The sequence below is a fragment of the Vigna unguiculata genome, chromosome 6 (genome assembly GCF_037176805.1).
Source record: "Vigna unguiculata cultivar grain cowpea cultivar isolate G323 ecotype 2 chromosome 6, ASM3717680v1, whole genome shotgun sequence".
Classification (NCBI taxonomy): Eukaryota; Viridiplantae; Streptophyta; class Magnoliopsida; order Fabales; family Fabaceae; genus Vigna; species Vigna unguiculata.
This window is the reverse complement of record NC_140797.1, coordinates 8,348,653-8,374,337: the sequence shown is the minus strand read 5'-3', so window position 1 is coordinate 8,374,337 and position 25,685 is coordinate 8,348,653. Positions and strand designations below refer to the sequence as shown.

Below are 25,685 nucleotides of genomic sequence, written 5' to 3'. Positions count from 1 at the left end.
ATTGGATGTATGATTGCTAGAATCCGAACTAGTATAACTTTGTGTGTGTTCTTCATCTTTCTTTATCTCTTTTTATTGCTCTCTCAATTCTTGCATCAATTAGAGTTAAAGAAAGTTGCATTTTGTTTTCTCTAAGTTGAAAAGTATTTAAAGAAAATAGTTTTATTCGGAAAAGGTTTTAAAACAAAGTAATTTTCCCTTCTAGTTTAACGAAGTCATCTGCATTTTTCTAAAAAAAATTTATTTTGTGGGTCATGTGTAAAAGGCAAGCAAATTAAGAGTTCTTTTGAAGGAAAATAAAATGATATTTCAACCCAAAGTCCTCTTAAGCTATACACTTGGACCATTTTGGACCAAAAGGAATTGATTCTCTAAGTGGTAAATGATGTGGTCTTATAATTGTTGATGATTATATCATATGGACATGAGTTGTGTTTTGGAACCACAAGGATGAATCTTCAAAATCTTTTGTGAATTTATGAGAAATATTCAAAATGAAAAGGGTTTACCAATTTTTTTTTGTTAGAAGTGACCATATGAATGAAGTTGAAAACGAAAAATTTTGAGACTTTTTTGAAAACTATGGTATCAACCATAACTATTCTGCTCTTAGGACACCACAAAAAAAAATGGTGATGTTGAGAGGAAGCTTTGTGTTTTACAAGAAATGGCTTAAACAATGTTAAATGTTAACTTCACCCTTACGTGCTTTTTGTGCATAAGCAGTAGTTAACAGAGCCTATTATTTACAAAATTGAATTTACATCAAACCCTTATTAAACAAGACTCCCTATAAATTGTGAGAAAACAGAAAACCCTCATTTTCATCCTTTTGGAATTTAATTTTTCATACTGAACACGAAAAACTATTTGATTCTAGAAGCGATAAAGGAATCTAACTGGGTTATTCTAGTGTATAACTCTAGAACGTTTGTTGTCGAAGATGCAATCCATGTGAGGTTTAATAACCATAAGCTTAATAAAAAATAGTTAAAGCAAGATGGTTCTCTTGATTTTGACATGCAGGTCACATCATCAACACTAAAGGGTCAATCCAATAAAGATAACCAAATGAAGGAGATCTAAATAATGAAAGAGTGACTACAAGATTCAAACTCAAAGATAGCCAACCAAATAAATGTAAATGAAGCTTTGGAAGATGAAAGTTGAGTGAAAGCGATTCAAGAAAAATTGGATTAATTTGAAAAGAATGGAATTTAGATAATTGCGAAAAGAACTATGATTGGTAACAAGTGAGTATTCGATGAGTCATGTAAGAAAACGTTTTTAATTGAAAATGTTTTTTGTTAAATGGACACTACTTTATTTCACAAAAATTCATTATAATGATTTCATTATAGTAAAATATATCTAGATTATATAATTTTCTATTCTATTAATGATTTGTCTTTTAAGAAATTCAATTCTCTAGTACGATGCAGAGTGAAATGTTATAGCTTAACATTTATGTTGAAATATTATAACTTAACAAGTTGGTTCTCAATTTAGTGATAAATTAGTTATTAAAATAGACAGAATAGTTTTGCCAAACATAAATTATTAGACTTTTTTATTATTCAATAACTAATTCATGTTATCTATTCTTTTAAGTACTAAATTGCTAATTTATCCTTTTAAGAATTAACGAATTGATTTTTAATAATAAAGAAATTAAATTCAACCAACTACATGAATTGAGTGAATAAGTCATTAACTTAATAAAAACTTAATTAAATCAAATAAGTAATGGTAATTACAAGTGGACTTTAAAATGTAGAAGTTACTTTATCTTTTACAGTTCACAGAAGCATCAAGCAACAACTGTACCATTCTGAGAAGGTTTAGTTTTCAGTTTATGCCGACATCACCTTAGCACGAACACTCTCAGCAATTCTCGTAACTTCCCTTTGCTCTCTCTGAATTTCCCATATTTGGGGGTTTAATGTTTTCATCAAGACGTTGTCTTTTTTGTTTTTCATGGATTTTTAGTTTTTTTTTTGTTATGCCTGTCTATTTGTTGTTCTATGTGGGAAAGGCATGTTCTAGGTGGAGGCTGGCCCCAGTTTTGTTTTGAAAATGCTGTGATCACTTTATGTTCTTCAGTGCATTGTTTCTCATCTAAAATGTGAAAAACTCAGATGTGAGAATAAATTGTTGCTATACTAAATCTACATATTTGGTTATAATTGTTGTTTCTGGAACATAATCCACAGGTTACCGATGAATTGATATTCTGATGTAAATGCTAGGGAATAAAGTAGCAATCGTTTATTTTACCTTCCAATTTTCCTTCTTCAGAAACCCTAACCGTGGTTTTCAGCACACTTTCCCAGTCTCAGAATCTGCATTAGGGTGTGTGAAAGAACCATGTCGAGCGCCTTAAGCTGGAGACACCATGTCGTGATTCAATCTCTTTTGTCGCGGGGCCCACTCTGCGAGAAGGACATGAACGCCATGTTTGAACAGCTCACCAAGAGAAACCCAGGTTTCTAAATGTTTTCTCAACCCAAATGCTGCTTTATTCACTTTTGGTAAAGTTTTTGTTTCTTTTTTTTTTTTTACTGTTATAAAATGTTTGTTTACACTTGATTTAGGTTTTGAATTATGATTGGTTGTAGAGTATAATTGCGGCATCATGAGTACTGAGGGTGAAATTTGTCTTGGTTTGATTTTAAATGCTGGTAGCAGACTCTTTTCTTTTAAATTAGAACTTGGAGTTTGTGTTTCATGTGTCCTTGATGGGTATTATTGCGACCTTGACATGGGTGAGGTTGTTTTTATTAGGTACTGAGCGGCAACTGTTCGATGGTTTCATTCTGAAAATCAACAAGGCGCTTAGTTGTGCTAATTTTGAGTTGCGTGCCTGCATAAATCAATATGATGGCCAAGTTTATTATGGTGTGGTCAATACCGTTGCTGACGAACATTCCAAGTTAGGGACGAAGTATAGTGTTCCGCAAATTGCCTTTTACAAGGCCATTGTAAGTTTTGCTCAACTTGATTGTGTTTTTCTGTCTGTGTTCATTTGTGTAATGTGTAGTATTTAGTATTTGCGGTTCTGTGTGTTTCCCTCTTGGGCATTGTGTTTGTGTCATTGGATGCATAGTGTGGTTTCTTTGAAATGGGAACTATTTTTTCGTGCCTGGTATTCGACATCTGAAGCAACTAATCTTGTGTCTTTCTTTGGCTAACAACAGATTGAAGCAATTGTACAGGATGCCTCTGCAAAAGGTGTTATCTTCAGCATCCATGCTCTCAATCTTAGTTTGGATGGCCAGGTTATAAAATTTTTCACCCGGTTGCATATTTCCAATTGTAAGAAAATTAATGTTGTTTCAGCCTGGCTGCTAGCCAAACGTTGTTAAACGATTGTAAGAGGATTGAAAATGGTAAAAGATTGAAACTCAAGGATCATAGTAAACTACTTGTAAGAGTTATGCAAACATGCAAAATTTCCACAATTTTTTTCTGAATCTCCATAGAGATTATGTTAGGACATTAAAAGTGTATGTTAGGAGAAATAAAATAGGGAGTTAGTTAGTTAGGAGGGCAGGTTGTTAGTAGGTGGTTGAAGGGTGTGAGTCTTCTGTTAGGAAGACTATAAATAAGAGAGGGTGCTGTTTGGTTGGGGTTAGCTTTTATTTTTGGAAGAATTGGTGTAAACAGGAATCAATAACTGATCCTATGAGAAGGGATTTGTCTTCCCTGGACGTGTTCAGTTTTCAAAGAGGAATACTACAAGGTTTTTGCTCGTGTTCTGTGTGTTGTTTGTGTGTGTGTGGGGTGTGATCAGGTTTCTAGCATCAAGAAACCTATCAGATTATCTACCCTACGTGTTCTTATGGGTTCTCATCTCAAAGTGATCCTAAAACACATGCATAGGTACGTAAGTAACTTAGAACAACATAGGAATTTTAATTGGGAGCAATCAGTAGAGAAATATTTGTCTAGAAAAACTATTAAACACATGATTATACTATCCCAAAACACTACCTGATAAATACAAACAAAAATACATAATTGTCCCCACAGACATTAAACCTGCAATTTTTATTTTAACTAAGTCTTAATATAAGAGCTATTAAAACTGCAGTAATTATTAAAATTAATTCCTATATTTCCTAGAATAGACTTTTCAAATTTTTGTTCTTTGTGGGTGGCTTGACATCTTATCAGACAATTTGATTATAAATACTCTATTTAGTGCATAAGCTTAGAATTTGCTCAAAATTCACATCAATAAGGACTATGACATTTGAAACATGCATGCTTTGAGGAACTACTTCTTGTTCGGTGTTCTGAAGCCAAATAAAATGGTGCAAGCCTACTCTTATAAGAGAATCTTCTGCTCAACTTCATTAATTTGCTTACATGTCTTTAATAGTTCATATTCACACAATACAAACTCTATTATGGGCTGGAGCTTTCCTCAAGACTTGTGGTCTTGGTTCCATATCGTAGGTTTTCTTTTGAATCATTGAAGGCCATCTGCAGATCTTATGGTTAACATTTTAAATTTCTATCAAAGCCTATTATAGAGATATGTAGTCTCCATGGCATAAGACCAAGTTGATTCTGTTAGAAGTCTTCCATCCTAATAAATTATATATATATATATATATATATAGTATTACTTCAGTGTCAAAGTATGACTGATTCTGTTATAAGTTATACCATCTAACCTAAACATGTCCATATTTCGATGTGCTTGTCATCAGTTCTAACTACACTACCACTTCCCACCAACCCTAGCTCTTGTTTTACCTCCATTTTTAGAAATTTGCAATAAATTCTAAACATGATAATATTTTATTGTGGTTAAACTTTCGAAGTCTATTTTTGTTTCGGGCTTTTGGTTAATGTGCAATGAAAGTAATAGTTATATTACTCCAGTGTATTACTATTTATTTGATTTGCAGTCCACCACCACCACAAAAAAAAAAAATCTGTTTCTATTTATATGCACATTTGGAGAACAAGATACACATTTTGGATTGCAGGGTGATTATTTTTGGGTACCAAATCATGTACTCATGGAGAACAAGATACTCTGCACAAAGATTTGCCCCTTCCATTTGATGGGAATGCTTTAGGATATTTTTTGGGACAGTTGTAACGGAGATCAAAATGCAAATGTTTTTATTCTTCTATCCATTGCAAATTTAAAATAAAATGTACAATTTTCATGGTATATGTTCAGGTTACAATTATGACAGATCCACAATCTCAAGGAAGCCAGTCAGATGTGCCATCTACTTTGAAAACTTTTAGTTTGTCTCAAAAGGAGAAAACCCTGAATGAACTTGTGCAGGACCAGTGGCTTAATTTGACAACAGAGGGTGTTATTAAACTTGGTCTGAAGTCATTTCTTGATCTTCGCAGTTGGTTTCGAAATAATGATGTTCCATCCTGTCATGTTTGCAATGAAGCTGGAATAAAGGTTGTTCTTGTTGCGTTGTTACAGCTCTTTTTTGTTATTCTTTTCCCATCAATAGTTGTGATTACTTTGAATCATTGTCAGGCTTTCCTTACGTTTTTTATTGGGATTTAAATGTTCTGTTTTGTTTATCGTACATAAATTTGTAGTAGATTTTTGAAAAAAGGTTACTTATTGATCTGATTAGAAGATCTTTAACAAATTGGGTGGTTCCTCTTAAATTATATGCACACCGATAATCCTTGTTCATATATTAAAATTTCTCTAAATATTATGAGGAATTCCTACTGTCTACTTACCTGGTTTGTGGAGGCAGTGACAACCGAAAACAATAAAGTCACTAATTTTGTTTCTTTTAGAAGAACAGAAAAGGAAGTTGAAATATGCTGATAGTACCAAATATACTTACAACACATTGCTGCTTTGCTTGAGTCTGATAATTCATTCGGCAATGTCTGACAGGCAGAGGTGTGCCAAAACGAAAATTGTACTGTGCGAATTCATCGGTATTGCCTGAAGCAACTTTTCTTGCAGGGCAAGGTATTGATTGGTATTATTAGTCTTATTTCATTTTTACACTAGAAAGGTGAAAAGCTTTTGATCATCTTGCTATAACTAACTCGTGATTAGGTTGCCAAAGTTTGCCCAAGTTGTGGCACTTCCTGGCCACATACAGTACCGAAGGAGGAGGCCTTGCAGACGGGAGATGACAGTGAACCTAGACAAAGTCAACGGGTGACTAGATCTGATCGAAAGAGGCAAAGTGCTAACGGGGTTGTTGTTGATGATGGATTTGGATGCAGTAATCAGGATGAGCTGAACGAAAACAAAGAAATCCAGAATGGTAATGTATTGGCACGGAAAAGAAGAAGAGGACGCCAAACAGATGATGCAGAAACAGGAGGACCTGGTGCATCACAATCTTCAGCAGCTATTTCAGGTTTCGGAAGAGTGACTCGAAATTCTGCTCGTCTGAAATAAACAATGGTGGTTTATACTGCTTCTTGGTGAAGCACTGTACATTTTGCTGCTGACCGCTGTAATTTATGCTGAACTTTTGAGGATATTTGAATGGACTTTTGTTGTAAATGCTGTTAGCTAGTTTTAGTGACTATTTCTAAATCAGCAATCTTATGTTATTCCTCTGGCGTGAAACGCCAATCCTCTTAGCAAACACAGTGTAAATTCGTCTCTGGTGTCAAAGGGATCAAAATTAGAGCCGTATTGACAGTTGAGGTAGAGGCATGATTATTTTTCTCAACTGATATAGAATTGTTTAGCAGTGTTGTGCTTCTTTAATTGCCGCGTTGTGTTTAGCATGGCATCAATTAGTTAGATATCACATTTCTAATGCCGGTCACTTGGAATTTTTATAGAGATAATCATCAATGTTTATACGGAAAGAACAGTAACATTATGTTGGACTCGATGTTCAAACTAAGATTCATGGTTTAAGTGAATAAAAAAACATGAATCAAATTAGAAGACTTGTTAAAATTAGTTTCAGTTTTTAGTTAAAATTCAATATTAGCAAAATTAATAATTTGTACTTTCAACCTATTGCTTAAAATACATGACTTCGATTTTTTTATGTAAGAACATTAGATGCGGATAACTTTTAAATATTTATACGAACATTCTTTTAAAGTTTTGAAACATTTATTCTCTTTGTAAGCTTCTGATTAATTTTAGTAAAAAAAAAAAAAACATTTAGACAGTGGTATTCAACAGAAATTTGGCAGCAGGGTCTATTGAGTATTATGCTGAAATAACAGTAATAAAAGCCAAACTCAACAAAAATAATGAAAAGGCTCATGATTTAACCTTTGTTCACTTCCACATATTTGCTTTTCCGATAGACGGAAAGGCGAGTGATTAGGTTGTTCATTTAGACAGATGAGCGCGTATTTGAGCGTTGATACGAGGGATGGGTGAGAGAGAAGATCTTTGGTGTGGGGAGTGGACCCGAGGTTAATTAGTGTGTTTTAACTAATTGTGTGTTCACTTTGAGGAGAGTGACCGAGAGAGAGAGAGTGAATGGGTTTGAGTTGATTTAAGAGTGAAATTTGTGTTGTTTTTTTTTAAGGGATTTAGAAGTGATGGTGAATAAATTTAGAAGTAATTTTTGTGAAAATTTGGAAAAGATTTGATTGATGTGATAGATTAAAAAAATGTTTTAGTAGAAATAATAATCAAATTACCATTTAGCCCTTACTTAAATTAGTATTGTAGATTAATTTCTTAATTTTTTTAAACACAACAAATGAAACTAAAAAAATTAATAAAAAAAAAAAAATATATATATATATATATATATAATTTTTCAATTTTTCATAATAATGTGTAATGAACGTTGTTATTGATCTTCAAATGCATTTTTTTTTCATTTATAATTTGCAAGAATATCAACCAATATTGTAGAATTGACTTTGTTTTAGTTGCAATAATGTTATAAATCCAATTAAATGGAACTAAAAAGTTTGACGTCATGTAATATAAATAAAGTTCTTAAAATAAATACAACCAAAGAGTGCTACCATACATGTAATGGAGTAGAACATTCTTAATCCTTTAATTTATGGAGAATTAAGTTCACATTTAAATTAACTTCTGCCATCTGTTTGTTGACATCAAGAGTCAAATTGGATAAATTTTCTTCTATTCCGTGAACGCGTCCTTGCAAATCTTGCACACCATCCCACACTCAATTAAGCATATGAGAATGTAACTGGAAGGGAGGTTCTTCATGATTACCAATAGAATGGTCAGGTTGTATACCGTGCTCGTCATGCAAAGGATTTTGTGGTTGACCTTGCACTTCATCATCATTAACGGCACAATCATGTTGCCATACACCGTCAACATTAACGATATTCAACCTCTTCAAAGAACTCGTGGAAAAATGATGTCTCTTCCCAATAGTTGTTCTTGCATCTGCAGAAACATTCACTCCACAGTATTGCATAATTTGGGTTATCAATATACCATATGGAAGAGGAGTGTCACTGTCCTTGCACTTAAGCATGTGTTGCATTATATGATGTGGCCAATTAATTGATATGTTATTTTTAAGCAACCACAACATGAAAATGTCTGTGCAACAACTTTGCAAAATTAGTTAGGCGTGGTGTCAAAATATGCACTATGACATAATGTAGTAGTCTGTCATTAACATTCATAGAGTCGACTGATCTCACACGTTGACCCTGCATCTCTGGAATCAGCATAAAAGATAATGCCATATCACGATCAAAAGGGAGGTCCTCTGGTATATCCGTAAAGCTCACAGTTCGACCCTCATACTTCAAATGACAAATATTAAACCAGTCATCAGGTTTTAGTTTAATTCTTCTTTTGTTTACCTCACTTAATAGGTATCCATTACTAGAGATCCTTAGGTTTGAATAGAAAACTTTGATCAAATCTAGATAGAAAGGACGATTTAGAGACACAAAGTCGACGAGTCCTTGATAAACAAGATGATGATGGAAATAAAGCCCAGATGTAGTGAATGAATCATAATTCATAATTTTTGGCTCCACAATTTTTCTGATATAAAATTCATGTGCATAGTGTTCCATCTGACGGATGTCGCTAAAGAAACGCCGTTGATCTAAAACATCTCCGACGTATGGCCTTTTTGGTGCTGGTGGGTCAGTGTCTGTTGCAACCTGTTTTTCTTTTCGACTTTTTTTGTCTTGTATGTGATGATGAGGACGCCATTGTTTAATAACTTCAAGTACAAATAATGATAAAGAACATAGTTATAATTAAGTATCAAAACAATAACATAATTCAAATTTGAAGTTCACAGGAAATACAAAAAACATCATTAAACATAGTTCATAGGAAATACAAAGACATGACATGATAGTTATAGTTCGAAGTAGTACATCATACCATAAGTTTCAAAACAAGGTTAGACGGATAACCCATCATGAACACATAAACAAACATAACATCGTAATAAACGATATACAAAATGATAACAAAAAAACATGAACTCCTAATCCAAACTGATATAGTCCTTGTGTCAGACGCAAGTGTCATTTTCTCCCATCATCATGTTCAAGAGCTTACTCCACCTAAGATTGCCAAGCATTCCCATTAAATCTTCGCGGCCATAGGGTGGGTGCACAAGAAATCATAACACTAGTCCATAAACTTAGGATCCTGTATATTCATCCCTTCAAGCATCTCCCATATATCACTTTCGATGTATTCGAATGTAGCATTGCGACGCAACATCCCCACTTGCTGACTGAGAATATCCTTGCACTTTTCAATGGCAATTAATTGTCTCTCCGCGATGTAGCTCATTTTCTCAAATTGCGAGTTCCCTGACCCCATTACATCCATGAAACCATCCAACTTTGTGCTCAACTTGTCAAATTGTGAGTCTTATAAATCTACCATGGGGGCCTTGCGCTTTGATCCACGAGATTTCAAAGTCCCCCCAGATGGCACAAATTTAGTTGGGCCAGGACTATACTCATCCATATGAGATGGTGAGGTTGGAGGGTACGCATCAGAACTATCAACGGTTGGTGCATCAGGGATGTAGGCCATTTCATTGTTCAAGTTAACATCCACGCGAGATTGGTGTCGCATGCGACGTGCTTGCCGTGCTGTTCGAACTCCCCCACCTGTAGCTCTATCAGCTGCCCATAGCTCCTCCATTAAGTCGTAATGCCTAACGCTAATGACCTTCCATTTTGCTACAGTTAGCTTGGCTTGAAATGAGTTTGAAGCAAATTATATCAAATAAATCAAATTTTATACTTTATTCATATATAAAGTGTATAGAAATTAACCTTGATTAGGTCTTCCCAAACCTCGTCTTCAGCCTAAAATCGCCTACTTATTGGACTCCATGAAAATCCACTAAGGGAATTAAACAAGTCATGCACTTCATGCCATTTCTCCTTCAATACCTTTTGTCTATTTTTCACATGATTTTTTGTTACACCAAAAAAACCAGCTTGGTGAAGATTTCCAATGATATTGCTATATGCTTGGGAGGTCCAGCTGTCGTCCACCCTGTTTCCCATTCGCGCTTCTTCTATCATAGCATTCAAAAGCTTTTCGTCCATCTCCTGTCCATTTCATAAATTCTCGCGGCCCGGCACCTGATTATGTCGCAATACTCTTTCCCCTGTTCATGTTTTCACCTAGTTGAACAAAATTCATCACATTATAATAAACTATTAAATCATTTTTTACGAATGATAAACTTTTTCATTAAACATGGCATACTCAAACAATGCAACCAAGTACAGTATCTAAGAGTTTTCATAATCTTGCCACATTTGTTCTACTAAATCATCCCTAAAGTTACAACCAATCTTATAATCATCTTCACGAACTTTAGAGATGTTACTTTCCATTTGCTCTTCCATCAACTCTCGATCCACCTCATCAATTAAGGCTTCATCATTATCCACCCCACGTAGATAGTTGTGTAGGATGCAGCAAGCTAAAACAATGTCTGTCATTGTATCCACAACATAATGAGGTTCACTTCCACTTGCAATGATAGGGAATCTTTTCTTCAACACACCAAATGTTCTTTCAATAACATTTCTCAGTGATGAATGGCGATGGTTAAATAACTCTCGTGGATTTTGTGGGTCTCTTCGTGTGAACTCTTTAAGGTGATATCTCACACCTCTAAACGGTGTCATTATCGCTCTTTCCTACACGAATCATGACATTTGACTTATTAGTGTGTCACCATTGTAGAAATAAATTAAACTTAATGAATACACTAACCTTCAGGTATGATCAACAGATCATCTCTAACTAGAGCATCCTTCAATATTCTTGAATCAGATGTTGTCCCTTCCCAACCAGCTAAAACATAAGTGAATTTCATATCGAAATCACGCGTGGCAAACACATTTTGAGTTAGCCAGTCCTTCCTCCCTCGAAACCTTGCGGCATCAGACCTTGGGACCCTTACGCATACATGAGTTCTATCTATTGCCCCTAAACAATCCTATTTGATATACGAAACAAAGTTATATAAGGATCTTATTGTACATGTTAAAATTGAAAACATAGACTGGAATAATTTGAGTTATACCTTAATGTATGGAAAAAATTGACGATTGTTGGCCAAGTGAGGATGAACCTCATTTCTTGATGGCTGAATTAAAAATTCAGACTCCAAGGTCAAAATTGCATCCAACACATTGTGGAAATGTTTGCTAACAGTTGACCCTGAACGATGGAAAAAGAATGCGACACTTCTATTTTTCACGTTATGGCCAATTATGTGAAAAATTTTAGCCACTTGTTCCTAACCCAGTTGCCCGTAGTCGCTCGCACAGGTTAATGAATGCCTCTGGTCCCATACGAATGATATCACGACATCGATTAGTATGCACCAAGTAAGACATAAGTTGTTGTCTTCGACGATCTTTGTTCGGCCAAACTTCCCTACCAATATTGCTATGATTTGAATATATATATATATATATATTCAATATATTCAACGCATGTGCAACAATGCATAACATTGTTTGTGGCTATTGCTGTGCGAATTTGTAATTGCCGGTGTAAAAGTGTGACTATATTGAAGTCCACACCCACAACATCATCAACTACATCATCACCATCCAAATAAGAAAGTTCTAATTCTTCTTCCATGTATGTCACCTTTAAGAAATGTAAAAACTATTACCTCCACAAAATACATATAATTATGAACTATTATAAACATCCTACTTTAAAAAACCCTAACAATAAATTCCCATTAACAAAATACAAATATTTCCTTCAATAATAACACTTACAATTAACCATGCAATCAATCCATTATGTATCCATAAATAAAACATGAAATCTATCCAAAAAAAAATACAAATAACACATTTCATACCATAAATAACACATTTCATAAGTAACAAAAATACCACACTTGAACATGTTACATACCTCTGTTTTAGCTTTCAAGACTTCAAACAAATTTCCACAAATGTCAAAGACCTACTCCAACCGAATCATATTAGAATCTTCAAATCACACAAAATAAGTTGTTCTCCTAACTACAAGCATACCTCAACCACGTACAAGGGTCGTCACACTCACAGTTGGACCACTTCCACGAACACACAGCACAACTCAGATCCACCGAGTACCAAGCATAACACCACAACACAAAACCACGAACACACCACACCACAACAAACCTACACCAACAAACATATTATGGAAACTTGTAACTCAAAATCAACCCGGACCATGAAATAACTAACCTCCACCACTTAGAAGGAGACGCAAACCCGCCTCAACACAATCCATAATTATTCACCACCTGTAAGTAAATATGAACAATAGGTCAGCCACCACAGTTACAAGATGTCCTAAGCCTTTCAACCCGTGCAAGACCACCTCTTGAATCCATTGCACTGTTGTGTTCGACCACCTTCTGCACACAAAAAAAAAAAATCAAACATTAGGAAACCAAGCAGCCATGGCGGAAGAAAGGAAAATCGGATCTGAAAAGGACTCAAAACACACCATATCCGATCCACCACAGAACGTATTCGATCCACACACTCGTATCCAATCCACCCAAATGGTATTCGATCCAGCCCAATCGTATTCGATCCAGCCTCAGCACGTATCTGATCCAGCCTGAGCACGTATCCGATCCAGCTATCCAGCGTATCCGATCCAGCACAATGGGATCGAATCCTTCACACATGGGATCTCGTTTTCTCCGCAACATGGTTGCAACTTCTCATGGTTGCAGCGACAGTGTGTTTGCATTGCAGGGGAGAGGTGGTAAATGGGGCATAAATTGGATGTGTTCCTCACCATTTCACAACTCAAATCAAACAATAACACACACACACCAGTTAAAAACTCAACTTACACACAAACATTTAAAAAAAAACAGCACACTCACCTGAAATGACAGCACAACGAAACAGATATCTCTACCAAAACCAAAAACCCAGGCAGCCTTCTCCCCTGTTATAACTTATACACTCCACCAATATCAGCTACCAACCTATCTAACTTATTCAATACGTATTTAATGGCTTTTTTTCAGTCAAACAAATTCAAACAGCTTTGTATGGTCATAAGCGTCAGGAATCTAATGCTTTTTTCAGGAATATTACACAATGCATGGCTGCTGAACAGTGCTAAAAAAATACTGACTTACGTACCATCCCACACCATGCATGGCACGTGAGAGAGATGACAAGGGTAAATATGTAATACCCTAACCCAATCCCACCAAATCTTCGCATATAACCCGCGATTACAAATGTGATGGATTCCTGACATACTCGCTCTGCCATTTGCATACATACCCTTAAGCGAACATCACATTCATTCTGATTTCTTTCCTCGCAAAGTTTCTCTCCTTAAAACAAACACAACATAAGAGTTTTGTTTTTTTTTCCTGCAATTTCAATATTTTTTCTGCACCCAAAATATTTTTTAAATTTCAAAAATATTCTTTAATCATTTAACCAGTTCAACAAATTTCATCTCCAAAATTATCTACAAATGTTGATTTTTAATAAATGATTCTTCCAAATATCGATATCAGATGAAGATTTCGTAATTCAGAATATCAAAAATATATAATAAAACGATTATATATATATATATATATATATAGTGGCGGATCTTGACGAAAATTGTTGGGGGAACCAAAATAATACATCAAAAGTTTATATATTTAATTATTGTCACTAATAAAATAAAAATAAATACATAATTTAGTATAATAATAACTAAAAAAGAAATCACACATATCTAAAAAATTGTCAAAAGAAAATTCAATAATAATCAAACCACACTTAAAATCCAGTTATAAAAAACACAAAGTACAATATTTTTTTCTATTTTCATAAAATAAAAAATTAATATACAAGAGGCTGATTAAATAAATGATTAAACTAATATTTTACTATCAAGTGAGATAAGAGATAATTACCTTCTTTTTTATTTCTTCGAGAATGGAAGAAAACTGCTGAGAGATGAGAGCAAAAATAATAGATCTTTTACTCTTCAGAAATAAAAGAAGATAGGTGAAAACAATTTGTGAGAAAATCAAGACATATAATGGAACTACAATTAAAATTTGGTTATAAAAAAACACATAGTATAATATTTTTTTCTTCTATGTTCATAAAATAAAAAATTAATATAAAATAGGATCATTAAATAAATTATTAAACTAGTATTTCACTATCAATTGAGACCAAAGAATTACCTTCTTTTTTTCTCCCTCGATTATGGAAGAGAACAGAGGAGAAATAAGAGCAAAAATGATAGATCTTTTTCTCTTCAAAAACAAAAGAAAACAGCTGAGAATGAGATATGAAAACAATTTGTGAGAAACTCAAGACATATAATGGAATCACAATTAAGATTCGATTACAAAAAAAACACACAGTACATTATGTTTTCTTCTATATTCATGAAATAAACAATTAATATAAAAGAGGATTATTAAATAAATTATTAAACTAATATTTCACTATCAATTTAGACCAAAAAATTATCTTCTTCTTTTCTTCCACGAAAATGGAAGAGGATGGAGGAGAAATAATAGATCTTTTTCTCTTCAAAAACAAGAAAAAACAGATGAGAATGGAATATAAAAACAATTTATGAGAAACTCAAATCATAATAAATAAAAAAATATCTTAATAAATCTTTTTATTCTTTATTTTTTATTATGTTTAATTTTATATTTTATTTATTATGTTTATAAAAAAATAAAATATTTGATTTAATTATAATATATTTTTTAATATCTATAATATAAAATAAATTAAAATATATATAATATAAAATAAATTTAAAACGTTTAGGAGCCATGGCCCCTCTTACCGCGGTCCGCAAATATAAAATAAATAAATATATATATATATATATATATATATATATATATATATATATATATATATATATATATATATATTTATTTATTTATTTATATATATATAGTGAAAGTGAACATCAGAAGTAAACATTCGGGAATAATATATATATATATATATATATATATATATATATATATATATATATATATATATATATTTATTTATTTATATATATATAGTGAAAGTGAACATCAAAAGTAGACATTCGGGAATAAATATATATATATATATATATATATATATATATAATTTTTACTTTTTCCAAATTTAATGTTTAATTAATTTTAATTTTATTTATTCTTTAATACATTGTATAATAAACTGAAAAAATAATTAAAGTCAAAAAAATTAAACTTTAAATAAAATAAAAATATCTAAAACAGAATATTAAGGTTTAATTATTCTTCTAATTCAATTTACTTCTTCATTTTATTTATTTTTTGAAATATATATATATATATATATATATATGTATATATATTATTTTTTAATTTATATTATTTCTTAACTTTATTTATTTTTAAAGTATGTTTATAATTAATATATATATATATATATATATATATATATATATATATATTATCTTTTATTTTTTTAATTTTTTTTCGAATTTTATTTAAAGTTTAATGTTTTTGAATTTTAATTATTTTTTTATGTTTTTTTGACTCCTTTTAAAAAATTTAATTTAAATTTGTTTTAATATAATGTGTTAAAAAATATATAAAATTAAAAGAAAAACTAAACTTTAACTTTAAAAAAATTTAAATGAAAAGAATATATATATATATATATATATATATATATACTGACATCCGGAAGTCTGACATCTTCATTGGATGTTGAAATCCGGAAGTATCCTTTTTCAAAAGTTAACATCCTGAAGCAACTTAGAAGTGAGATTTGGGTTAGTCTAATTTAATGGTCAAAGGATATTATTGGTCATGCCTAGATTGTACTGATAAACATGTAACTACAAAGAAGATGTTAATATCTGGACTCAGAAACTATAAACCTCTTCTGATAAGAAAATCATATAACAACAAAGTAATAAACAAATTTAAAGTGCTCCTTCACGGGGAAAATGTTCTTACAACTCAAGTTTCAGATGCTCTAAGATAAAATATCAAAAATCAATTATGGGAAAAAAGTTTGAATAACGTGAGACACCAAAAGGGTATAATCTATTCATAGTCCAAAGAGAATAAAATCCTGCATAAATTTTGATCAAATATAAAAGTATAGATAAATACTAATTAAACATAAAATCTCTTAAAATAGTGAAAGATTATTAAAATAATAGGAAAACTAAATTCTAAGATAATATAATGTTCCCATAAATGTTATAGTCTTTCAATATGCTTAATCCATTTTACATCAGGAGAAGACTTTCAATAAGAGATTAGCCTTCATTTTTTTAAGATAACAAAATACTTCCCAGAATATATGAAGTTATCAACAAAGTTTAAGATTTGAAAGTAGAATTCAACTTCTTGGAGTGATGTTGCAAAGATTCATGGATATCATGATTGTGGAAGGTGGAGGTAATAGTGGAAGGTGGAGGTAATACTTAGGGTTAATTATGTTTTTAGTCGTTGAACTTTGACTCAAAATTGGAATTCGTCCCTGGTCGAAACTTTGATAAATTTTGGTCCCTAAACTTTAAAAATGAATGAATATAGTCCTTTTAACCCAATTTTGTTAACTTCGTTTTTAGGTTTCGAACGCATTTCTCAGTAAATATTGAGCCGAGAATGTGTCAAACGGTGTAAACAACTCCAATATTAACACGAAACACATTTCACATGTTGAAAAAAATCAACGTAATTGGGTTAAAAGGACTACATTCATTCATTTTTAAGGTTTAGGGATCAAAATTTATCAAAGTTTTGACCAGGGACGAATTTCAATTTTTGTTGAAAGTTCAAGGACTAAAAACATACTTAACCCTAATACTTATTACATAACTTAAGAAATTAGAAGGAAACTTTCTTAAGTCATTGTTATCTTCAACTTGTATCCTACTTAAGCAAGTACTAAAAATAGCTAGGAAAATGCTACTTACCCAGAAAATTTGATAGTAGGGTAATTCTTTCAGATCATCTACTCATATATCAAAATCTCCAATAGTTGAGCTTTAACTGGTGAATGCCATGCTTTGCTGTTTCACAAACATGATAATTTCAATCATTCCCTGCATAATTAAATTTATCATAATAACTTTGTCAAAAAAATCATAACAAATTATTGTTAATGATTATTTATCTAGTTACAGAGTGAATAAAAGTTGTTGACTTCACTCTTGTCTAAAAATATGGAACTTCTTTTGTAACCACCTAGCAATGTCCTTGTCACTACTGATCAAACACAAAGAAGATACTACATGGTTGCACATGCATATCTAACAACACAAATTCCAAAAGTCATTCATGTGCATTTCCAATCACGACAAAAATCAAAGAAAGTTAGATGCTAAAAACCTTGACTCTTCTTTTAGCAATCTTTGAACATTAGTTAGTTCTTCCATTTCATTGATCAATCTATGTTCTTCATCACCTTCTACTCATTTTCTGTCTGTTTTTTAGTGGTGGGATCATGCTTCTGAGTTGGTAAAAGAGCTTTTCTAATGTCAATCTGACAAATAACATCAAACCCCTCACATAACGTGAAACAATAGTATTGGATCTTTTTTATAAATTCAATCAAATATCATAATGAAATTCAAATCATGTACTTGCTTTAGAATATACTTGAAATCTTGCTTCCCAAATACCTAAAATCATTGTAGAGAGATTTGACCTTCAAAACAACTGCATTAAAAGCATTAAACTTAACAATATTGATTTCGTTTAATTCTCCAATGATTACCAAAAATGCATCATCACATCTCAGATAATTTAAATAAAAATATGTCTTCAGTTGTTAGCTCTTGATCCTTAATTGGTAAATCAACTATATCAATGAAGGTTATAGAAGTTATTGGGAAGACAATCTATATTGGATCTAGTTATGGAGGAAGCTGAAGTGCAACCTGAAGAAATCTAGAATTTGAGAAGCTAGCTTCTCGAATGCAATCTAAAGAGCATTACCAACATATAAAATCAAGATCCTTAGGCAACATTTTGAAGGCTTAATGTACCACCCAACAAAAACTTGGAGGAGATAAAATTAACAGCCCAAAGATTCATTGGTTGTACTTGAGGCTGATGCATAACATCTCCTTGACAGCACACGTGAACTTCTTTTTGAGAACACGGTTGATTGAAAATTAAAAAGTTTTTTCCCTTTTGAAGCAATCCAAAAAAAAATCATTATAACATAAAGTACACACGGTGAAATCTCTCCAGTCAAACTCGATAATGAAAATATCTCTAGTCAAAATCCATGCTTATATATGAACAAGGCAATCCATTCAATAGAAAACCTAGTGGAAAGAAGCATAAACCATAGCACATGCTAAATCATAAAACTTTGAAGTTCAACCGCCTTTCCACCAATTAACATAATTGTGTGTTGAGGGTGACCTTTGCTACAATTTAAAATCTATGATCAGGCTTTTCCAATTAAGATCACCAGATTTAAATTAACTCAATAAAAAATCAATTATCCTAACCTTGAAACAAACAAACTCCATGTTATTAACTCTCTAAGTTCTCCTCATCATTCTACCATTGTCATTTCACTAGTGCAGTACCCCCTTTTGGCCCCGGTTATTTTCGAGATTCTGCCTCGGTTTAAGAACCGAGGCATATTAAAGCGAGGCCAAAAGACACCCCCTTTTGGCCTCGGTCATTACCCGAAACCATAGATCTCTTTTCTGCCTCGGGTGCAGAAAGACCGAAGCAATAGATTCAATATTTAAAAAAAAAAATCGCAACCTCCACGAAGCTTCCTCGCGCACCAACCATGGCAGTTCACGTTCCACCATTGTCGGCAACCACCGCTTCTCCATCTTCTCTGCAACGCACAGCCACCGCAGCACCATGCCCCATCGAACCACCATGAGCAAACCATCATCGAACCATCATTTCCACTGCAACGCCGACGCGAGCTCCACCTTTGCACATTGAACCAGATTCGCGACCACCATGGCAGCAACGGAGACGTATCCTCCATTGCAGCACATACATAAGTACAATGTAGATGCTAACTGAAACTATTTCTACCAAAAGTCAAAAACCTAAATCGTAGTCGTGAATGCACAAGAGAAAGTAAAGAGAGGAAGAGTATGATACCTTGTGGATCTGCATGAAGTGAAGAGTTGCAGAGCCACGGAGGATGGGGAATTCCGTTGAGAAGGAGTTTGGAGTGTAGGTGGTGCTCCCAAAGATGGCATTGTTGACGCGACTGCTCCACCGCAGTTCCGTTCTTCATCTCGTCGGTAGTGACGAAGATCCATCACACCTGGGGTTCGCGCAGAGAGAATTAGGGAAGAAGATGAATAGTGATCGGGGTTCGCGATTTGGGGATTTTAACAGGCTCAATGGCCTCGGTCGAAGGGGACCCGAAGCCAAAGGGGGCGGAGCTGATGAAATTTATAAATTAGGGTTTTTGGGCAGGGTTATAGGCTTCAGTTCTATTTCAATCGAGGCCTAAAACTGCCCAATATTGCCTCGGTTGAAGGGGACCCGAAGCCAAAGGGGGCGGCGCTGATGAAATTTATAAATTAGGGTTTCTGGGCAGGGTTATAGGCTTCGGTTCTATTTCAATCGAGGCCTAAAACTACCCAATATTGCCTCGGTCGAAAAGCAACCAAGGCCAAATGTGTTCTCGCTGGCGTCAATTTTAAAATTTTCATTTCTGGGCTGCCTAATAGGCTTCGGTTTTTAAGGAATCGAGGCCTAAAGCTGCTTACGGCACCGGTTGTTTGTAGAACCAAAGCAATATAGGTTGCTGAAATTGCAAAATTGCCACCACCTCCTTATAGGCTTCGGTTCCGCTATAACCGAGGCCTATAAAAGGCGAGGTAAATTATCAAATCTGCACTAGTGTTTTATCCTTCTTTTCTGCACTTTTTGACTCCTGTAAACCCAAACTTCTATTCCTTGGCCCAATAACTTCTCTTCTTCCTCTTGCTCTGTTTACAAAAAAAATAAAAAATGTATAACTAAACAAAGCACCCAATAAAAATGTTTACAAAACTTTTTTTTTTGACCGGAGTCTGGAACCATTGAATACCAAAACCTAAAATTTTTTTATTCAGTCCTGCACCATAAAAAATCCTTATTAGAAGAATAGAAAACCTCATAAAAGCACAAGTTCAAGAAGAATGAAAAAATCCTAAAAATTGAAGAACAATGTATTAAACCATAAATAAGTCAATTATAAAGAAAATAAAAATAAAAAAAAAATGTTACATTTTGTTCAACCTACCATAATAATCTGTAAAACTAAACTTTGGAGAAGACCATAGTTGTAGATCATTGCATAGATCAATCTGGAGTACTCAAACGACACTTCCATAACACAAAAACACGAAAAGAAGAAATATTAGAGAAGAAAGGAGAAAAAGAGTAACAAATGAAAAGGAAGAAGTAGAAGAACCTAGAGTAGTCGGAGTGTTGTAGAAGAAGCTTGAATAACCGAAGAGTGCACTCATTGAAATCCAAAACTGTAAGACCCGTGGAAATTAATTAATAAATTAATTAATTAATTAATAAATGCGGGAGGGGGGAACTTTAATAACATTAAATGTTAATTGGTATGACATGGAAAAGTATTAGCTCAAGTAGTTGAGACTACTTGATTATGTGAGAGGACTTGGGTTCAAGTCCTTTGTATGCCATTTATGCGTTGTTTGATTTGTTATTATTTTGATAATATATTTGTGCCTAGTGAGTGATAGTATAATCATAGTATTTTGATAATTATCACTAAAAATGAGTTGGTTGGATGGTTGTGTATTGAATTGGTGTTGGTATGGTCACAGGTTCAAACCTTGATGGACATAAAGTAGACTTTATTTTTGCTAAATTTAGCTTGCGTAGTATGTATGATATGATCAAAAATTGTGGTTGGTTTGATGTTGGGTGCAAAGCCTTTTATACTTATATGAGTAGGAGGGTTTTGCAATTGAATGGGCATTGCTAATTAAATCTCATGGGTTGATACTTCAAAAGGTTTTGTAACATGTCTTTTAGTGTTGTTTGACATTATTTTTATGCTTGGTATGGTTGAGATGCATTTTGGTGTTGGTTTTGGTGTTTTGGACGCGTGAACAGAGACAAAACTCTACTAATTTCGCCCAAGCGAGTTACTCTCGCCTAAGCAAAAGTTGCAGAGTATTGATCATGGTTTTGGTCCGAGCTTTTCGCTCAGGCAACCATTGTTAGGGTTGAGCGACATGGTCTCTCGCTCAGGCGATGAGACTTGTGCCTGTTAAGCGCGACTTCTCGTCCGAGCGAGGAGTTTTGGGTTTGAACGAATGAGAGTCTCGCTCAGGCGAGAAGGACTCGCCTAAGCGAGGGCTCGTGTTAGGCCACTGTTTCGCTCTCGCTTAGGCGAAGAGGACTGGCTTGAGTGAGACTGGTCCACTCGCTTGGGCGAAGGCTACTAGCTTAAGCGAGAACATGAAGGATTCATGTTTTTCGTGCGCTGTTTGGGTTGGTTGATTCATATTTCCTAAGTTAAAGGATTTTATGCATGTGTTTGTGATGTTTGGGCTAGAAGGACTTAGTTCATAGGATTTTGGGATGTGCTTGGCTTGAGTCATGAGAAAGGAGATCGTGATGAATGAGCGAGGGAATTCATCTCATGCTCAACTTGATAATGCTATGAGCAAGGGAGTTCATAGTAGGAAAGGCGGGTATGCGTGTCCGGGTCTGAGCAAGGGTTTCAGATGATGGACGGGAGAGTCCATGAAGCAGGACTACGAGCGGGATAGGCTCGTAGGTTGGACCACGAGCGAGGAGGGTCGTGGAAGCACATGAAATTCCAAGATATAGAGTGCATGCATGGACTCATAATGGTTATGAGTGGGGAAAAAGGGAGATTTTATTCTAAATTGATGGATTATTATGAAATGTTGGGTGGGTTTATTTTTTCTATATGTACTTATATCTTTGTGCATAGCTCAGCCTATCTGTTTATGTGTGGCGATGATGGGGTAACTTGTTATTCGGGAGCAGATGATGTTGCAGGTGAGCCAAGATCTACATAGTGGCAGAGAGTGGGAATTAGTGGCATGGGAATTTTATAAAGCCTGTTATTTAATTTTCATGTAATTTGAATTATCGAATTTTACTGTTTTTCCTGGATCTTTAAATTGTAAAGGTGAATTTTGGAATATTTTGACTCTTAATATTTTATTATGGATGTTTAAAGTTTTAAATTTCCCGCATTTTAGGGAAATGACTTACTAATAAATGAGGAATTTATTTCTGTCTCGTTTATTTTATTTATTTCTAAGTAATATCCTACTAGGATGTTACAAAAACCATGTTAACCTGACGAACAAAGCCCTACCTCGTTTATGGTTGGTTCTAAAGAATGTGGTTGATAAAAAAAAAAGTGTGTTTTAGGGTTAGGAATTGAGAGGGTGGAAGATAATGGTATGAGTAGTTTCTAGCAGGAGGAAGAGAAATTTAAGAAAGAGAGTGGGTTCTGGAAGATATTTTTTAATGGAAGGTGACATATAGAAAAAGAGGTTGAGAGAAACACATGCTTCTGAAAGAATTTAAAATTCAAAATTTTGGGCACATGTCACTCATATTAGTAGGCCACATTCTTGCATTTTAGGAAGCCACGACACTCCTAAAATTTCCTATTTTAGTAATAAAAACATATGCTTTTGTAGTTGTTTGAATTTTTTGCACTTTATGCTACCTTGAATTGTATTATATATATATATATATATATATATATATATATATATATATATATATATATATATAACACTCAAAAGAATTGCAGAACAACGCATAAATTACACCAAGCTAAGTAATATCAACTGACTCATCACACAAGATGACACTCTAGACTCAATTATTCAGATCTAGACATTGATGGATGATTCTTAGTGGTTTTTGCACTTGTGGTGGCCTCTATTACCTATAAAGTCATTGTCAATGGTAATGGGTCACCCTACCACACAAGGTTAGTCCCTTTAACCACCCTGAGGTTCTTCTTAAAGATAGGACCTCATGTCCCTCTTACCACATGATTCATTTCACTCTACATGAGTCTTGAATGAGCATTAGAGTATCAGGATAAACCTCCAGTACTGACTCCTTGCATCAATGAACACACTACTAATTAAATCGGATAGGATTTCTCTCATGAAATCTCCTATATTCTCACACAAGTATTTGAAAACACATATTAGAAACCATACAACATATGTCTCTCTTGGAAAATAACTAATTCTTATAATTTTTATCCAATCCAACTTAATAACACATTATGCAAACAATTTGGATTTTAGAAATAAAACTGCAGCTTGTATAAAGCTCCAAAAATTTTGTATTTATATTCAAATTAAAGATGATCGAATCAATAACCAAATGCAAAAATAACCAACTTAATTGAATAACTATAGAGAAAGTTATGCACCAAACAAGCAACAAAGGTTAATGTTGTCAACAACCAAAACTACAGGGACCTTGCCATAATATTTGCTCTTACTACAACCTCTAATTCAAGATCCGACCGGTCAAGGTCAAGAACTATGTGTCTAGGATCAGCTAATCAAATTTAAGCTCGATCCAACGGTTAACAAAGTAGGAACCTTCATTTTACGAAAAGTGTGCAGTGTAGGAAAATGGGTAGCGGCAATATTAAACCCAATGATAGGATGCTCAAAATTAGTTGGTAAATATAAATTGCAAAGGAATACAATATCGTTGAGAGGTGCTTCCATAATGATTCACTGTAAGAGATTTGTATTATAAAAAAAATTGCAACTCATTCATCTCACGAGGAAAAAGGGTACACAATTCAAAATAGAGAGGGAGAAATTTAATTTAGGCAATTAAGAAGTTTAACACAATGCACATGTGAGATGCCGCTCATTATTAACTTCTATTTCACACTGTCAAAAGCAAGACCATATCATATATTGTTGAAATCCAAACAATATCTCACGTGGAAAACACATAATTTCTGATAATAAGATCAGAAGTTTAAATAAAAGAGCAGAATACAACAAGCCAATAAAAAATGAGACGTCAACCAAAATAATGAATAGAAACAAACTTCTACGACATCCATTGGTATCAATTAAACAAACTCAGCACATTCCAGAACGAAAATAAGTACAATCCATTTCAAATAAAAAGAAGGAGTTATAGCTTCCCTTACCTTGACAGGTGCTAATCCAAGAAGAAGCTCTAAAAGAAGAGCACCACGACACAATTATAGCTTACGGAGTGGAAAACAGAACCAAAGGAGGCAAAAACTAAGACCAAGACAGAGACAACATGGGACCAAAGCTTTGGAACAAAAAATAATGAAAGTGGAACAAAGGTTAGGGATTGACTTACGTGGAGGAAGAGTGGTCAATAAGCTCGGAGGAGGAAAAGACGTATGCCCTAACAGAGCTTTCTACTTCAGAACTGTGAGGGAGAAGGGAAATTATTTCTGGAAAGGAGACAAAATGAGAGTGAGTGGTTGGGAGGGGGATTCTGGGGATAACAAGTGGGTTGATCTTGGGTCCTTTAATAAAACCAGCCCAAACATTTTTAAAACAGAAAGGGGTCTTACAAAATATATGATAATAAAGTCACAATTAAAAATTTGATATGAAAAAATACATAATACATTACTTTTTTCTTCTATATTATAAATAATGAATATACCAAATGCTTATATTTTTTCAAGCGAGACAAGATACTTACCCTTTTTTCTTAGAAAATGGAAGAGAAGAAAGGAGAGAGATGAGAGCAAAAATAATCAGTTTGTGTCTATTTTTGTTTCATAAACAAAAGAAAGAAACACAAGTAAAGAGAAAGATAAGAGTAAAAATAATGAATTTGTGTCTAATTTCATTTTTTTTTCATAAACAAAAGAAAAAACAGTGAGAAACCACTACACTATATAAAAAATTTAAAAATATTTGGAAAAAAAATAAAAAATATCTTAATATTTTCTTATTTTTTATTATATTTAATTTATATATTATACTTTATAAAATAAATAAAAATATACTCAATTAAATTTTTATGAATTCTCAATATTTCTAATATATATAATACATAATTTAAAAAAGTTTAAAATAAAATACAGTTTAAATTTTTTGTAAATAAAATACATAACTAAAAAAATTTCAAAAAGATTAAAGGGCCATGACCCCTGCTCCTTTTAAAATCCGTGGATATATATATATATATATATATATATAT

The 25,685-nt window shown here is 33.3% G+C and overlaps 1 protein-coding gene and 2 pseudogenes across 5 annotated transcripts; 1 reads left to right on the top strand and 2 right to left on the bottom strand.

Moving 5' to 3' along the window:
• The first annotated feature begins 1,759 nt into the window (after window positions 1-1,759).
• Window positions 1,760-6,736, top strand: LOC146885474 (uncharacterized). Of its 5 annotated transcripts, none has more exons than XM_085674208.1 (7): window positions 1,760-1,896; window positions 2,299-2,485; window positions 2,785-2,981; window positions 3,198-3,278; window positions 5,201-5,440; window positions 5,900-5,977; window positions 6,068-6,736. In XM_085674208.1, exons 2-7 carry the CDS (start codon window positions 2,368-2,370, stop codon window positions 6,416-6,418), a joined length of 1,065 nt encoding a protein of 354 aa, XP_085530334.1. In that variant the 5' UTR covers window positions 1,760-1,896; window positions 2,299-2,367; the 3' UTR covers window positions 6,419-6,736. The 5 variants fall into 5 exon arrangements, with proteins under 5 accessions (XP_085530334.1, XP_085530336.1, XP_085530337.1 ...); XM_085674210.1 differs by having other exon boundaries at window positions 1,785-1,896; window positions 2,321-2,485; XM_085674211.1 differs by having other exon boundaries at window positions 1,801-1,896; window positions 2,334-2,485.
• A 1,264-nt stretch (window positions 6,737-8,000) lies between these two features.
• LOC146885473 (uncharacterized) lies at window positions 8,001-9,787 on the bottom strand (annotated as a pseudogene).
• Window positions 9,788-10,719: 932 nt separating this feature from the next.
• On the bottom strand, window positions 10,720-13,752 carry LOC146885472 (uncharacterized; annotated as a pseudogene).
• Window positions 13,753-25,685: the final 11,933 nt, after the last annotated feature.

Excerpts from the sequence above, each read along its gene's own strand:
- LOC146885474 (XM_085674208.1), top strand. The coding sequence starts at position 2,368 with ATGTCGAGCGCCTTAAGCTGGAGACACCATGTCGTGATTCAATCTCTT. Across the intron at positions 2,982-3,197 it reads TTGCCTTTTACAAGGCCATT|ATTGAAGCAATTGTACAGGA; the intron begins GTAAGTTTTGCT and ends GGCTAACAACAG. Across the intron at positions 5,978-6,067 it reads AACTTTTCTTGCAGGGCAAG|GTTGCCAAAGTTTGCCCAAG; the intron begins GTATTGATTGGT and ends ACTCGTGATTAG.